The 16705-nt window shown below is 40.0% G+C and overlaps 1 protein-coding gene across 15 annotated transcripts in view; it reads left to right on the top strand.

Moving 5' to 3' along the window:
• The window catches only part of LOC149119682 (uncharacterized), a 135157-nt gene that overhangs the window by 51943 nt on the left and 66509 nt on the right, over nucleotides 1-16705 (top strand). For 7 of the 15 annotated variants that reach the window (XR_016227655.1, XR_016227649.1, XR_016227652.1 and 4 more), the window contains one exon: nucleotides 15421-15503. The exons of 6 other annotated variants lie outside the window; for them this stretch is intronic. Coding sequence is in view for 4 of the 9 variants with exons in the window: in XM_089323781.1 (XP_089179907.1) it covers nucleotides 15421-15501 (81 nt within the window). In the remaining 5 variants the exon portion in view is untranslated. Of the gene's footprint in view, nucleotides 1-13777; nucleotides 13981-15420; nucleotides 15504-16705 lie in introns of those variants that run through there. 2 more of the 15 variants (XR_016227651.1, XM_089323777.1) reach the window with 1 other exon arrangement.

Here is a 16705-nt window from a genome sequence, read left to right as displayed (position 1 = left end):
GCCAGGAACTCAATCCAGATCTCCCATGTGGGTTATAGGAACCCAACTACTTGAGCCATCACTGCTCCCTTCCAGGGTGCACATTTGCAGAAAGCCAAAGTTAGGAGTTGAAGCTAGGTATCAAACTCAAGTACTCTGAAGTGGCATGCAAGTCTCTCTCTCTCTCTTTTTTAAAGATATATTTATTTATTTAAAGTCAGTTACACAGAGAGAGCAGAGGCAGAGAGAGAGAGAGAGAGAGAGAGAGTGAGAGAGAGAGGTTCACTCCCCAGATGGCTGCAATGGCTGGAACTGAGCTGATCCAAAGCCAGGAGCTACTTCCAGGTCTCCCACGTAGCAGGGGCCCAAGGACTTGGGCCATCTTCTACTGCTCTCCCAGGCCATAGCAGAGAGCTGGATCAGAAGAGGAGCAGCCAAGACTAGATCTGGCACACATATGGGATGCTGGTGCTTCAGGCCAGGGCATTAACCCACTGTACCACAGACCCACTGTGCCACAGTGCCAGCCCCAGCATGCATGTCTCTTAACTGTCATTTTAACTGAGAAGCTAGACACCTACCCTTGATTAGATATTTCAAGTCATGGGCGGAATAGTGAGGGCGCGCACCGATAGTCCAGGAAAATTTAGTTTAATAAAAGGGGAGTTATAGTAGCCTCAGAAAAAAGAACCAGGAAAATATTGCAGAGGAAACTCTTCTGGATCAAGTGGCTGTGAATCGGAGGACCTACCGGGAGAACAAGGTCGCCCACTGCGCGGAAGCCGAGCCGCGGGAGCTGCGGGTGCCACGGGAGCCGCAGGGTCTGCGCGCCAGTGCAGGAAGGGGAGTGCATGTCACACAGACAACAGCGGGGAGAGTTGGGACGTCCAGGGCTCCGAGTCCACACATCGGCGCTGGAAGGGGAGGTGAGCTCAATAACCCGAGACATTGGCGGGGAAATGGGGGTCAGAATCTAGAGGGGGGCCGGAAAGTGCAGCAGACTCACTACCGGAAAGAAGGAAAAAAAAAAAGCTTGGGGGTTTCTCTCTCCCCCAACCTTGCAAAGGTTGCAAGGCTGCAAGGCTTGAAGAATTCCCAAGAGACAAAGAGCAGGCCCCCCTCTCTGGATTTACATATTGACAGGGGAGAGCTAAGGAACTGAGTCACTACAATTCAGTAGCCTAGGCAACCCAGTGGGAGTCCAGAGGAGCCTACACAGACTCTCTGGGTAGAAACCAGAGACTGGAAGCTAAATACCATCAATTCTGCACAGCCGTGCCGTGCGGTATTACTTACTCCCTGAATAAATAAAATAAAATAAATAAATGACTAAATAAATAAATAAATAAATAGAGATTTACCATGCATAACCTGAGGGTGTCACCTTTGCACACCCGTAACCAGGAAGAACCAAGCAGAGCTCTCAGGCCACACCCATCTCAAGCCTCCAAGGCTCCTCCAACAGCAGGCAGTCCACTTAACACGGACATAGTATAAAATAAAAAAATTTAAAAAAAAATTAAAAAAAAAAAACGCACAGTGACGAAAGAAGAATTAACTATGCCAAGCAACAAACACAGAAATCGAGGGAACAAGATCAACGAAGACACTATGATGCCTCCAAATAAACAAAACACCCCAAACCAAGATTATGAAGATGATGAGATAGAAGAAATGCAAGATACGGATTTCAAAAAATTTATGATAAGAACATTTAGAAGTTTTCAAAAGCAAATCCTTGAACTACAGAAATCCTTATTGGACAGGATTGAAAATCTCTCTCGTGAAAATGAAATTTTAAAGAAGAATCAAAACAAAACTCAGAAACTAGTAGAACAGGAAAGTGTGATAGTGAAGAGAAATCAGAATGAAATGAAGAGCTCAATAGATCAAATGACAAACACATTAGAAAGCCTTAAAAACAGAATGGGTGAAGCAGAAGAGAGAATATCAGACTTAGAAGATGGAGCACAGGAAAACATACAGTCAAACCAAAGAAAAGAAGAGGAAATTAGAAATCTAAAAAATATTGTTGGGAATCTACAGGATACTATTAAAAAAACCAGCATTCGAGTTCTAGGAGTTCCTGAAGGCATGGAGAGAGAGAAAGGATTAGAAGGCCTTTTTAGTGAGATACTAGCAGAGAACTTTCCAGGTTTGCAGAAGGACAGAGACATCCTAGTACAGGAAGCTCATAGAACCCCCAATAAACATGACCAAAAGAGATCCTCACCACGACACGTGGTAATTAAACTCACCACAGTGAAACATAAAGAAAGGATCCTAAAATGTGCAAGAGAGAAACGTCAGATTACTCTCAGAGGATCTCCAATCAGACTCACAGCAGACTTCTCATCAGAAACACTACAGGCTAGGAGGGAATGGCGAGACATAGCACAGGTGCTAAGAGAGAAAAATTGCCAGCCCAGAATATTATATCCTGCCAAGCTCTCATTTGTGAATGAAGGTGAAGTAAAGACCTTTCATAGCAAACAGAAATTGAAAGACTTTGTGACCACTCGTCCGGCCCTGCAAAAGATACTTAAAGATGTGCTACACTCAGAAACACAGAAACACAGCCATCAATATGAAAGAAGGGAAAGGAAGAACACCTACCAGTAAAAGAGGATGGGAAGCTCAAAGCATATACTAGAAAATATTTCCGGGAAAATGGCAGGGCAAAGTCACTACGTATCAATAGTCGCATTGAACATTAATGGTCTGAATTCTTCAGTTAAAAGACACTGTTTGGCTGACTGGCTCAAAGAACACAACCCAACTATTTGTTGCCTACAAGAAACACATCTCTCTAACAAAGAGGCATGCAGACTGAAAGTGAAAGGTTGGAAAAAGATATTCCATGCCAACAGAAACCAAAAAAAGCAGGTGTAGCCATATTAATATCAGACAAAATAAACTTTAATACAAAAACTGTTAAGAGAGACAAAGAGGGACACTATATAATGATTAAGGGTTCAATTCAACAGGAAGATGTAACTATTATAAATGTATATGCACCTAATTACAGGGCACCGGTCTATTTAAAAGATATGTTAAGGGACTTAAAGGGAGATTTAGATTCCAATACAATAGTACTGGGGGACTTCAATACTCCACTCTCAGAAATAGACAGATCATCCGGACAGAAGATCAACAAGGAAACAGCAGATTTAGTTGGCACTATTGCCCAAATGGATCTAACAGATATCTACAGAACTTTCAACCCTACATCTACAGACTTCACATTCTTCTCAGCAGTGCATGGAACCTTCTCTAGGATTGATCACATACTAGGCCATAAAGCAAGTCTCAGCAAATTTAAAAGAATTAGAATCATACCATGCAGCTTCTCAGACCACAGCGGAATGAAGCTGGAAATTAGCAACTCAGGAAACCCCAGAAAGTATGCAAACACATGGAGACTGAACAACATGCTCCTGAATGAACACTGGGTCATTCAAGAAATCAAAAGAGAAATCAAAAACTTTCTGGAAGTAAATGAAGACAACAACACAACATATCAAAACTTATGGGATACGGCAAAAGCAGTATTGAGAGGCAAATTTATAGCAATAGGTGCCTATATCAAGAAATTGGAAAGGTACCAAATAAATGAGCTTTCAGCGCATCTCAAGGACCTAGAAAAACTGCAGCAAACCAAACCCAAATCTAGTAGGAGAAGAGAAATAATTAAAACCAGAGAAGAAATTAACAGGATTGAATCCAAAAAAAACACTACAAAAAATCAGCCAAGCGAGAAGCTGGTTTTTTGAAAAAATAAACAAAATTGACACCCCATGGGCCCAACTAACTAAAAAAAGAAGAGAAAAGACCCAAATCAATAAAATCAGAGATGAAAAAGGAAACATAACAACAGACACCACAGAAATAAAAAGAATCATCAGAAATTACTACAAGGACTTGTATGCCAGCAAACAGGAAAATCTATCAGAAATGGATAGATTCCTGGACACATGCAATCTACCAAAATTGAACCATGAAGACATACAAAACCTAAATAGACCCATAACTGAAACAGAAATTGAAACAGTAATAAAGGCCCTCCCAACAAAGAAAAGCCCAGGACCAGATGGATTCACTGCTGAATTCTACCAGACATTTAAAGAAGAACTAATCCCATTTCTTCTCAAACTATTCAGAACAATCGAAAAAGAGGGAATCCTCCCAAATTCTTTCTATGAAGCCAGCATCACCTTAATCACTAAGCCAGAGAAAGATGCAGCACTGAAAGAAAATTACAGACCAATATCCCTGATGAACATAGACACAAAAATCCTCAATAAAATTCTGGCCAATAGAGTACAACAACACATCAGGAAAATCATCCACCCAGACCAAGTGGGATTCATCCCTGGTATGCAGGGATGGTTCAACATTCGCAAATCAATCAATGTGATTCACCACATTAACAGACTGCAAAAGAAAAACCATATGATTATCTCAATTGATGCAGAGAAAGCATTCGATAAAATTCAACACCCTTTCAGATGAAAACTCTAAGCAAATCAAAATCACAATGAGGTTTCACCTCACCCCGGTTAGAATGGCTCACATACAGAATTCTACCAACAACAGATGCTGGCGAGGATGTGGGGAAAAAGGGACACTAACCCACTGTTGGTGGGAATGCAAACTGGTTAAGCCAGTATGGAAGTCAGTCTGGAGATTCCTCAGAAACCTGAATATAACCCTACCGTTCGACCCAGCCATCCCACTCCTTGGAATTTACCCAAAGGAGTTTAAATTGGCAAACAAAAAAGCGGTCTGCACCCTAATGTTTACTGCAGCACAATTCACAATAGCCAAGACCTGGAACCAACTTAAATGCCCATCAACGGTAGACTGGATAAAGAAATTATGGGATATGTATTCTTTAGAATACTATACTGCAGTAAGAAACAACGAAATCCAGTCATTTGCAACAAAATGGAGGAATCTGGAACACATCATGCTGAGTGAAGTAAGCCAGTCCCAAAGGGACAAATACCATATGTTCTCCCTGATTGGTGACAACTGACTGAACACCCAAAAGGAAACCTCCTGAAGTGAAATGGACACTATGAGAAATGGTGACTTGATCAGCATAGCCCTGACTGTTAATGAACAGTTTAATACATTATCCCTCTTGGTAGTTTTTTTGTCTGTTCTACTTAATATGACTGGTTTAATTCTGTAATTATCACACAGTTATTCTTAAGTGTTGAAAATTAACTGAAATGTGATCCCTGTTAAACATAAGAGTGGGAATAAGAGAGGGAAGAGATGTATAATTTGGGACATGCTCAAGCTGACTTGCCCCAAATGGTAGAGTTAGAAACATACCAGGGGATTCCAATTCAATCCCATCAAGGTGGCATGTGCCAATGCCATCTCACTAGTCCAAGTGATCAATTTCAGTTCACAATTGATCATAATGAAAGGACTAAGAGTCAAAGGGAGCACATAAACAAGTCTAGTACCTGCTAACACTAACCGATAGAATAAATAAAGGGGAGAGTGATCCAACATGGGAAGCGAGATACTCAGCAGACTCATAGAATGGCAGATGTCCTAAACAGCACTCTGGCCTCAGAATCAGCCCTAAAGGCATTCGGATCTGGCTGAAAAGCCCATGAGAGTATTTCAGGCATGGAAAGCCAAGACACTCTGGCAAAAGATCTCTGTGAGTGAGATCCCAGTGGAAAGAACAGGTCTTCAAAGAAGGAGGTACCTTTCTCTGAAGGGAGGAGAGAACCTCCACTTTGACTATGACCTTGTCTAAACAAGATAAGAGTCGGAGAACTCAGAGGGCTTCCATAGCCTTGGAAACTCATGACTGGAGCATAGGGAGATTACTGATGCCATAGACAGGAGTGTCAATTTGTAAAGTCAACAACAGGAGTCACTGTGCACTTACTCCTCATGTAGGATCTCTGTCCTTAATGTGCTGTGTATTGAGATTTAATGCTATAATGAGTACTCAAACAATATATTTCGCTTTGTGTTTCTATGGGGGTGCAAACTGTTGAAATCTTTACTTAATGCATACTAAACTGATCTTCTGTAAAAAAAAAAAAAAAAAAAAAAAAAGAAAAGAAATTATCAATTCCCAACTTGACTCTCACTGGGATTAAACATGACAATAGGTCTGATCTGATTTCATCATCATTTAAAAAATCATCTATTATTTTTCACTTTATGTTTCTGTGTTTGAGCAAACTGTTGAAATCCTTACTTAATGTAAACTAAGCTGATCTTCTGTATATTAAGATAATCGAAAATGAATCTTGATGTGAATGGAAGGGGAGAGGGAGTGGGAAAGGGGAGGGTTGTGGGTGGGAGGGATGCTATGGGGGGGGAGCCATTGTAATCCATAAGTCGTACTTTGGAAATTTATATTCATTAAATAAAAGTTAAAAAAAGTCACTATTAGAGGAAGAAACTGAGAATAAATGAGGTTGGAGGGCCTGTCCAAGTTTACCAAATTAATAAACATCAGAATTTGACTTCAGACTCCCATCTTTTATTTCCAGTGCTGGGGCTTAGGACACAGTTCCTAAAAATATGACTTTAAACCAGGATATGCCACACTAAAATATACTTCTTTGGTGTATTTTGAACTTGATATTTTAGGAGACTATAGATACAGGGGGATTCACCCTGAAAAACTGTCATTTTCTAAAAGAAAATTATTTCTCTAAAGAAAATCTGCATTAGTCAAGTATCTTTATCAGGAAGAGAGCTGCTCTGAGACTTTTATTACAAGAGAGACTTTATGTTAGTAACATGTCAATCTTTATTCACTGTAATTACCCTCTCCCCCTTCCCCTGATGTGTCTGCACCTTCCCCCAAGAAGCCCCAAGCCCCTGTTTCTTTGTACAGCTCAGGATGCTATTTGGTCATCTGACCCTTCTCTGAATCTCATATTGTGGGGCTCTTTTGCTTATGTGTGTACATAATTAAGCATGATTTTTCTCCTGTTAGTCCCTTTTTTGTCAAATTAACCCATAGCCCAGTCAAGAAACCTAGGAGGGTGGAGGGAAGCCATTTTTTTCCTCCTGGATACAAGTTAAAGAATTTGTTCCACTGCCTTATATCTGCCTCTCTTTTTTCACATTGATTTGATACTATGTGTAAGGCTAGTGTGCTCTGCTAGGTATAGGTAATGAAACAGGAAGTTCTGTTCTCATGAAATTTTTAATGTAACTGCAGAAATAAAATGTCTGCTTATATAGATAAAGAAGCAAAGCAGTTAATGATTTCTAATTCATGGATGATACATGGAATATAGAACCAGAATAACTTAAAGAAGGAAAAGGTTATTAAGGCCTGTAATGATTTGGGGAAACTGATGGAATACACCTCACTTCTTGTGTTTTCTGATGCTGATAATTCCAATTTTTGACATCTGGAATAAATGATGTATCCTCATATAGTTAATTTTGTAACATAAATGTATATAGTTCTGCTAAATGTGAACATTGATCTTTGTTGAGAAAATTTTTCACATAATAGAAATAATCACTTGCCAAGATTAAATTGTGGGTTATAATGCAATGTGATCAAATGATGTTTACTTTCTGTGTTATTAGTAACAAGTGCATATTAATTAATATTTAATGATTCATGTCATAATGTAATAATTTGTAGAACTTAACTGAGAACCCAGAAATACCATTATAGAAAAGCAAAAGTAAACATAAAAAATAGGCCAGCGCCGCGGCTCAATAGGCTAATCCTCCACCTTGCGACGCCGACACACCAGGTTCTATTCCCGGTCAGGGCACCGGATTCTGTCCCGGTTGCCCCTTTTCCAGGCCAGCTCTCTGCTGTGGCCAGGGAGTGCAGTGAAGGATGGCCCAAGTGCTTGTGCCCTGCACCCCATGGGAAACCAGGATAAGCACCTGGCTCCTGCCTTCGGATGGGTGCGGTGCGCCGGCCGCAGCGCGCTGGCCGTGGTGGCCATTGGAGGGTGAACCAACGGCAAAGGAAGACCTTTCTCTCTGTCTCTCTCTCTCACTGTCCACTCTGCCTGTCAAAAAAAAAAAAAAGATAAAAAATAGCCACAAAATCAGCAGAATATATGAGCAGGTTTGCCTATCCAAATCTGGTTTTCTAGTTTACTGTGTAGTATTCTTTAAATATATTTGTATTTATATGCATGTTATATATTTAAATATATATATATATTTAATGCCATATTAAAGTTGAGTTATTTCTTTTGAGAAATTAATCTTTTGGGGCCAGCATATGGTACATTATAAGTTTAAGCTAGTTCCTGTAATGCTAGCATCCCATTTGTGCACTGGTTCAAATCCTAGCTGCTCCACTTCCAATCCAGTTCCCTGCTAATATGCCTGGGAAAGCAGCAGGAGATGGCATGTGTACTTGAGCCCCTACCACTCCTGTGGGAGTCCCAGACGGAGTTGCAAACTGGCTTGGACCTGGCCCTGTTCCAACCATTGTGAACATTTGGGGGATGAACCAACAGATGAAAGATTTCTCTATGTCTCTTCCTCTCTTTCTGTAAGTTAGCCTTTCAAATAAATGAAATGAATCTTTTCAAAAGAAAAATTAATATTTCTCTTAAAATAAAATTATATATTTCCACAGAGAGAATATAATAGAATTATTAAATAGATTATCAACTTATAAATAGGTCACTGAACAGGTAAACATTTTTTGGTAATTGTTGAATTTTCCTTTATACTGTAAGTTCATTGAGAAGGCTTTTTTTCTTTTCCTGCAAGTTTAGCATGGAACCTGTACAAAGTAATCAGTAACAAACATTAGTACAGTTCCACTAAATGTCCCTGCCTTGCCCAGGAGCCTCCAATAAAACCTTATTTGTGATCAAAAGACATCTATGCACATAGAACCAGTCTAGTCCAGGAATACAGCCCACAGACTCCTATAACTATCTTAAAAGTCTGGATATTCCAATTTTATGGTAGGATACCATTAGAATGAGCAGAATACCAAGTGCTCAGTAAAGGCTTAGTGAATGCATGAATGAACCAAACTTATTGGATCTTCTATGACACTGTTGACCTTTTCTTTCAAGAAGCCACACTTTTTGCTTCAGTCTCATCCCATCTCTGTACATTACTTCTCATGCTCTCTTGCTGATGACTTCCAAACTTCTATCCCTATCAAGACCATTTTAGATTTATATGAATTTCTCCCTTCTGGTTACATCCGTGTACTCCATACATACTTCAAATTTCCAGTTTTCTCTCTGATAAAAGAAGAGAAGGCATGAGCATAGCCTCTTCTTTACTCCATCCTTCCTGCTTTTAGTCAAGCATATTCTTTTTCAAGTACACATAGATAATTTAAAAATTATTGATCACTTATCAATCTATAAAAATCAGCCTTTAACCAATCTCCAGGAATTTTTATTACACCATGTTTTCTGAGGAAAATCAATACCAAAAAAATCTAAAAAGATAATTTTCATATGAATTTTTATGTCTGATATTAAAATGAACTAGCAGTTATAATTTTGTTTTTGCCCATTTTGGTTACGCCTTACATGGCATATGTTTTTCTCATACTCGTACGTTCAGCCTATATGTGCCTTTGAAGCCAGAGTGTATATCTTATATGTTATATATATAGTTGGCTCACATGTGTTTGTTTTTAAAATATGCTCTGCCACTCTCTTCCTTTTGGTCAAATGCTTATTTAAGTGATGTTTAATGTAGCTACTGATTGAATTTAGGTCTAGCTTTTTTCTATGTCTTAAGTCTTTTATTTCTCAATTCATTACTTTGCTCTTTTATAGTAAATAAATATTTTAGCATACTATTAATTTTTTTTCCTTTTTTATATTTTTGAATGATCAGTGATTGAACAGTAGTTGCTAGGAAAAGAGTGCAGATTGGTATAGCCTCACACGGGGCACCAAAATGTTAGGAAAAGAGTGCAGATTGGTGTCTTACACATGGGGCATCAAAATGTTAGGAAAAGAGGTGCAGAACAGAGAGGAGGCAGTATAGGAATCTACAGCCAGACTGAATTTATTCAGAGAAAATAAATGCGCAGAGGTGGGAGACCAACTGCCTGCATGCACAGACAGGACACTTGGCAGAGGGCCCTGACTCCAGGGGCTAGGACTTTTCATTTCTTAATTAGGCTAGTGGTGGGGATGTGGTTAGGGGGCAGCAGGCAGAGGTGAATTTCTCCATACTGGTTTTTCAAGTGGCTGCTAGGCCTTTGAACCTGAGGAAGAATGTAGGGGTGTGGTGTAAAGACAATAGGGTAGGATGGAAGACCTGTCTTTCTCTCTCTCTCTACATCTCCTCTCTCTGTGTAACTTTGACTTTCAAATAAAAAAATAAATAATTAAAAAAAAAAAAGACAATAGGGTATGAGACCAAATTGAGATTCAGGGACAAGGAATAAATTCTGATGTTTATCTGTCTTTTGGGCAATGAGCAAGAATGGCTGAGGCCTATGTTTTTGTTCCATCAGTAGTGTTAGGAATTATAATTAGTATCTTACCTACCTATAAGTTCTGATTAACACTACTGTAATTCAATAGAGTATAGAAATTTTGGTCAATATAATTCTATTCTCTCCCCCTCATTGTCATCCAGATTATCCTGATGCATTATAAAACCATCAAAATGTTATTATAATTACTATTTTATGCAGTTTTATTTTAAATCATATAGAAGCAAAGAATTTCAAACAAAAATACATTTATATTCCCTTTTATGTACTTATTTTTTTAACTTTTATTTAATGAATATAAATTTCCAAAGTACAGCTTATGGATGACAATGGCTTCCCCCCCATAACATCCCTCCCACCCTTTTATGTACTTATAAAATTACCTTTACTAGTACTCTTCATTTCTTCACGTGGATTTATGTTGCCGTAAAGTATCTTTTGATTTCATGCTAAAGGATTTCTCATAGCATTTCTTAAGGGCTGGTCTGTTAGTAATGCATTGTCTTAGCTTTTGCTTATCTGCAAATATTTTAATTTCTCTCTCTCTCTCTCTCTCTCTCTCTCTCTGTTTTTGAGGAATACTTTTGCTGGATATAAACTTTCGGATTGTCAGTCTTTCCTTTTAGCATTTTATGTTTTCTAACTAAATATTTATTGATTGATTTGAAAGATAGAGTGAGAGTGAGAAAGACAGAGCAATAGAGATCTTCCATCTGCTGGTTCACTTTCCAACTGGCCACAGCGACATCTGGAGCTGGGCCAGGCTGAAGCTAGGAGCCAGGAACTTCATCCTGGCATGGGTGGCAGGAACTCAAGTGCCTAAGCCATCATCTGTTGCTTCCCAGGTATATTATCAAGGAGCTGGATTGGAAGCAGAGTAGCCAGGTTTCAAATTGGCCATCTAATATAGAATGCAAAATGATTATTTTCCAGAGAGCTACTGTTTAGGTCAAATAGTGAAAATAATCTGAAAATGAAACTTTCTGAGGTGATCCAAATTGAATCATACTCTTGGGTGAATGCAAACCTTTTGGTTCTCACAGCTATGATACTTGTGAGGTTCCTAGTTTTCGAAGTTATTATAGAGCTGGAAAGAGGGAGATGAGAATAGGTTAAATTAAAATACCACAAATTCTACTGTTCTTATAAGAATTCAGCAGTTTTTCGTACATAATTCTCCCTTTGATTGTTGTAAGCTTTTAGTTAATTTCAGAGATTTGAAAAAGTCAATTCCTAGTGTTTCATTGCTTTTATGAAGGGATGCATATACTAAAGTCCCCTCCGCCTTTTCCTTTTAGCTATTGCCTTGCACTTTTCTTTTTTTGGCTAATTCAGTCATTCTTAAAGTTCTCCCAGTGTTTTTTTCTCCTTACTGCTTGTTGAATTCTTTGCGTAGTGTAGGGTTAATCTTATGCATATAAAGTAAACTGAAAGTAGATCATTCCCATTAAGCTGGGTGGTAAAAATGCTATCTTAAGTGTTAAAGTGATCATATTAAGTGTTAAAGTGAACATATAGATAGTATTAAGTGTTGAAGTGATCATATAAATAGGATCATGTGTCTGGTAATAATAATAGATAGAATTAAAAAGGAATGTTCCAACATGGGAAGCAGTCCACACAGCAGACTCATAGAATGACAATCACTTTAAATAACACAGTGTTCTCAGAATCAGCCCTTAAGGCTTCCTGGTCTGACTGAAAAGTGCATGAGAGCAATGCAGGCATGGAAAGCCAATACACTGTGTGGCAAAAACTGTTCTACATGAAGTTTCTCTGTAACAGTAACAAAAGGAAACAGGAAAGTGGGAATGAATTGAATACATTTTTCCTTTTTTTTTTTTAAGAATTATTTATTTGAAAGACAGAGTTACAGAGAGAGGTAGAGACAAAGAAAGAGGTCTTTCATCTGCTGGTTCACTCCCCAGATGGCCACAATGGCCAGAGCTGTGCCGATCTGAAGCCAGGAGCCAGGAACCAGGAGCCAGGACCTTCTTCCGGGTCTCCCATGTGGGTGCAGGGGCCCAAGGACTTGGGCCATCTTCTACTGCTATCCCAGGCCATAGCAGAGAGCTGGATCTGAAGAGGAGCAGCCAGGATTAGAACCCGCACCCATATGGGATGCCGGCGCTTCAGGCCAGGGCTTTAACCCGCTGTGCCACAGCGCCAGCCCTTGCATACAGTTTTCTAAAAACAGTTCCCTCAAGAAAACATCCCATTTCACATATCCTTGTTACTAAATTAATTGGTGCTCTGAATCCTTTTCTAATCTATGCATAAGGTTCTCAACTGACCCTAAGGCATTTGTTTTATTAGCATATGAGTCATTTGAAGTATAATAAATATGCCTGAAGTCCTGTCATTCTCTTCCCTTGACAATTGCTGCTACTACAAGGGAGTGTTTTTCCATAGCAAACACAACAAGTTCAACTTGTTGAAATAAGACTGGTGAAAAAGAAAAGGAGGAAGAATCTTAAATATACAGCAGGACAGTTTCATTTGACTACCTTCTCCCGTGAGGAAATATCAAACCAAAATTCTTGAAAAATACTACAACGGTAGAAAACATTTTACAACCTAAACTTTGGTATGACAACCAATCTCCAACTGAATGTCTGTACTAGTCAAGGATGTTTAATAATAGCTTTGTCACACATCATCATAGAAAGCGACCTCCAAGTTCTGTGATCTCTGCTTTATCATGCTGGTTGTTATTGAGAATGGGCTAAAGAGATTTGGAAGAACAAGTTTACAAAACGAAATTGGACAAATGTGAAGAAGAAAGGGGGAGAAATGACAAGGCTGATGAGAGAGTATGGAAAATGATGGTTCAAGAGGAAAGTTGGGTGTGATAATTGCTATATATAAGTTACAAGGGTAGACAGAAACACAAGCTACATTCTGGGCTCTGACATGTAATATTAATTAACTTATCAGAACAAACGAGCTACCTTGGGTTGTTTACATATTTTTTCATGCTGGACTTTATTGAAGTTCTCATTTTATTTTGATTCTGTTTTATAAAATATCTGGGATTGAGAATGTAGGGAGATAGATGGGTTAGTAGGTAGTTAGGTAAGGTCCCTGTTGAAGTAAGAAAGGGGCAAGTTCTCCACAAGAGTGGGAAGGAAGAGGACACCTGCTTATTCATGGGGGCTGCCTTTGGCAGAACTTGGCTTCATTATAAGGATGAGTTAAGAACCAGGTGTCAATTAAAGATACGTCCAGAGAAATGTGCCCCTGACCCTGGTGATAAGCAACAAGACTCATCGCTTACTGATTATATAGTAATTCTACTCCTGCCTCCCTAGTTGATTGATTTCCTCTACCTTCTTGCAGGACCCTTTCTGCCTCACCAATTGGGCACAGTTTCAGTCCTTTAAACGAGCCAGTCAAAGAGCAGCACACTCTTTTTGGTGCCATTTTGTGTGATGAAAGACGCACACTTGCAAGCTACTTTGACAGCTCCTCCTTTGGAGCCCTAGTCCTGACTGCTACAGCAGGAGGCTGTCTGCTTTCAATAAAACTTCAGCTTTGGTCACTCTCATTGTCCACGTGGAAATTTCTCTTTGGCATGGTTCAAGAACCTTCAGCATCTTCTTCCTGTAACAAGAAGAGAGTTTTGTGTGAGGGACTGTCAAGAGGTTCATGGAGATGTGTATTATGAGAAATCTATGTATGGGTTCCAAGCATTTTTGCACTAAAATAAGTTTGCCTTTCAATCTCATTTTGTTATGTACTTTTTGAAGTACCATTATGGCATTCAATTAGTGAGGCTTATGAGCCTCCAACTGAATAGAACATTTTTAATACTCTGATAAATCTATTAAGAGTGCAGCAACTTAAAGCAGCAGTTTCTTAGGGGCCATCAAGATTAGTTACCAAATCAGGGTGAAATATGGATATCCAGGTTGTATTAACTTAGTAAATGAATACCCCATGCGATGGCATGGTTCCCTGCTTCTGAAACATGCCTTCTCTTTGTCTAGAATAACTTCCTCTAACCTTGAATCCTTGACAAATTTCCAACACATTCCTCAAAAGCAAGCACCTCATACTTTAAATTTTGTTCCTTTACAATGTGGTGTGTGTGTGTGTGTGTGTGTGTGTGAGAGAGAGTCTCCTGGAGCCAGACTGCCTACAAGCTTTGCTACTTCAAATGTGTGAGGTATTGGGCAAGTCACTCAATGTCTCTATGCCCCAGTCTCCCCACTTCTAAAGTAAGCAGCATATTACCACAATCTTCTGTTGGTATCCATAGAGGATTGGTTCCGTAACCTGCCCCACCTACCATGAATGCCCAAATCTGTGGATACTGAGGTGCATTATATAAAATGACATACTATTTGCATATAACTTATGTACATCATCCTATATAGTTTAAATCATCTTCATAGTACTTACAGTACCTAATATAATACCTACACATCACTTCATTAAAATAAATTCAGTATAGTACTTCATGTATGGCAAACTCAAGTTTTGCTTTTTGGAACGTTATGAATTTTTTCTGGATATTTTCAAGCAGCAGCTGGCTCTCTGCTGTGGCCCAGGAGTGCAGTGGAGGATGGCCCAAGTGCTTGGGCCCTGCACCCACATAGAAGACCCGGAGAAGCACCTGGCACTGTCCACTCTGTCAAAAAAAAAAAAAAAAAAAACCCACAGATTTAAATGGCCAATTGTATCTGCTTCAAAATGCAGTTGTAATAATTATATAGATATTTAAACGTTATAAGCACATATCAAGTGCTTTAAGACTGTGTACTTTCCTTATCCTTTCCCGAGAGTACATTGGGACTTTCAGTGTGTCTACTCTGTCCTAATCATACATATCTGCTACACTCTTTATTGCAAGTAATCCCCTGGACCAGTATGTGAGCTTGAGGGCAGAGTCTATATTTTAGTAATGTTTATAGTATCAATGCTTAGAATAATACCAAGCACCAATTCTGTGTTCAAATGTCATTTGAATTCTCTTTCAGTTTTGCTATGATGGCTCTACATTCTACTCCAACCATGTACTACACAGAATTCTCTATGTATATGCTTTTTATCTACACTGATTCCCACCTCTGCTGATGAACCTCCAGTTTACTAACCAGCCATGTATCCCAGCTGCTCTAGATTTTCTGTCTTGCTACTATAACTAGAATATCTCTCTTGAGAAATTGTTATGGACTATGACCAAAGAAACCAAACAAATCAAACACACTCGGCTCTAGAGACTTTGGGAAGAAAGGCACACAGTTTACGCGTGTGGGCTTGGCTAGACTCATGTCTCAAGAGTCAAGCCCTGGGGCTGGCACTGTGGTGTAGCAGGTAAAGCTGCCGCTTGCAGTGCCGGCATCCCATATGGGCACTGTTTCAAGTCCCGGCTGCTTCACTTCTGATCCAGCTCTCTGCTATGGACTGGGAAAGCAGTAGAAGATGGCCCAAGTCCTTGGGCCCCTGCACCTATGTGGGAGACTGTGGGGAGCAATCCGGACTAGACTGAGTTACTGGAATTAAGACTTATTCTATGCATCTGCTCTCCCACAATATGGCGCTGGGAGAGAAGTAAACAGCTTCTGCACAGCTGCCTCCAGTTCAGCTAATAAACTGTAGGACTTGCTCCTGATTGGAGGAGAGCAGCGTACTCGGCGTGTGGGCAGCCGAGTTGGGATTGGCGGAGGAGGACTATAAAGGAGGAGAGAGACGGCATTCACCAGGAACATCTAAGGGGAACATCTATCTGAAGGAACACCTGTGCAGCCCCCGAGAGAGCCGGCCGGCGGTGTGCCGCTCCCCTGCGGAAGTGGGGAATGTGGCCAGGGGGAACTGCCCTTCCACGGAGGTGGAAGGGATAGTAGCCAACCCGGGAAGAACCAGCAGCAAACCCGGGGAGGGCCGAGCAGACGAAAGAACAGCTCAGGGTCCTGTGTCGTTCCTCCACAAAGAGGGGGAGCGACAGGAGACCAGGAAGAAGCTCCTGGCTCCTGGCTTTGGATCAGCATAGCTCTGGCCGTCATGACCATCTGAGGAGTGAACCAGAAGGTGGAAGACCTCTCTCTCTTTCTCTCTGCCTCTGCATCCCTGTAACTCTAAATTTTCAAATAAATAAATAAATCTTTAAAGAATAAGAGTCAAGCCCCAATCCTCTGTCATTCCTTACTTTCATACCCTAAATTTATAAAGGCAGTAACAAGGCGTTACTAGACAGTTTGGGGCAGTTTTGGGCAATTTCAGGGAGCGCACTGTTATCTTAGACCCTCGGGGACTAACAAATCC

Source organism: Oryctolagus cuniculus, chromosome X (assembly GCF_051225735.1).
Source record: "Oryctolagus cuniculus isolate XC-2025 breed Fujian yellow rabbit chromosome X, ASM5122573v1, whole genome shotgun sequence".
NCBI classification, from domain to species: domain Eukaryota; kingdom Metazoa; phylum Chordata; class Mammalia; order Lagomorpha; family Leporidae; genus Oryctolagus; species Oryctolagus cuniculus.
Note: the sequence above shows the minus strand (reverse complement) of the source record. Positions and strands in the feature narration are given on the sequence as shown.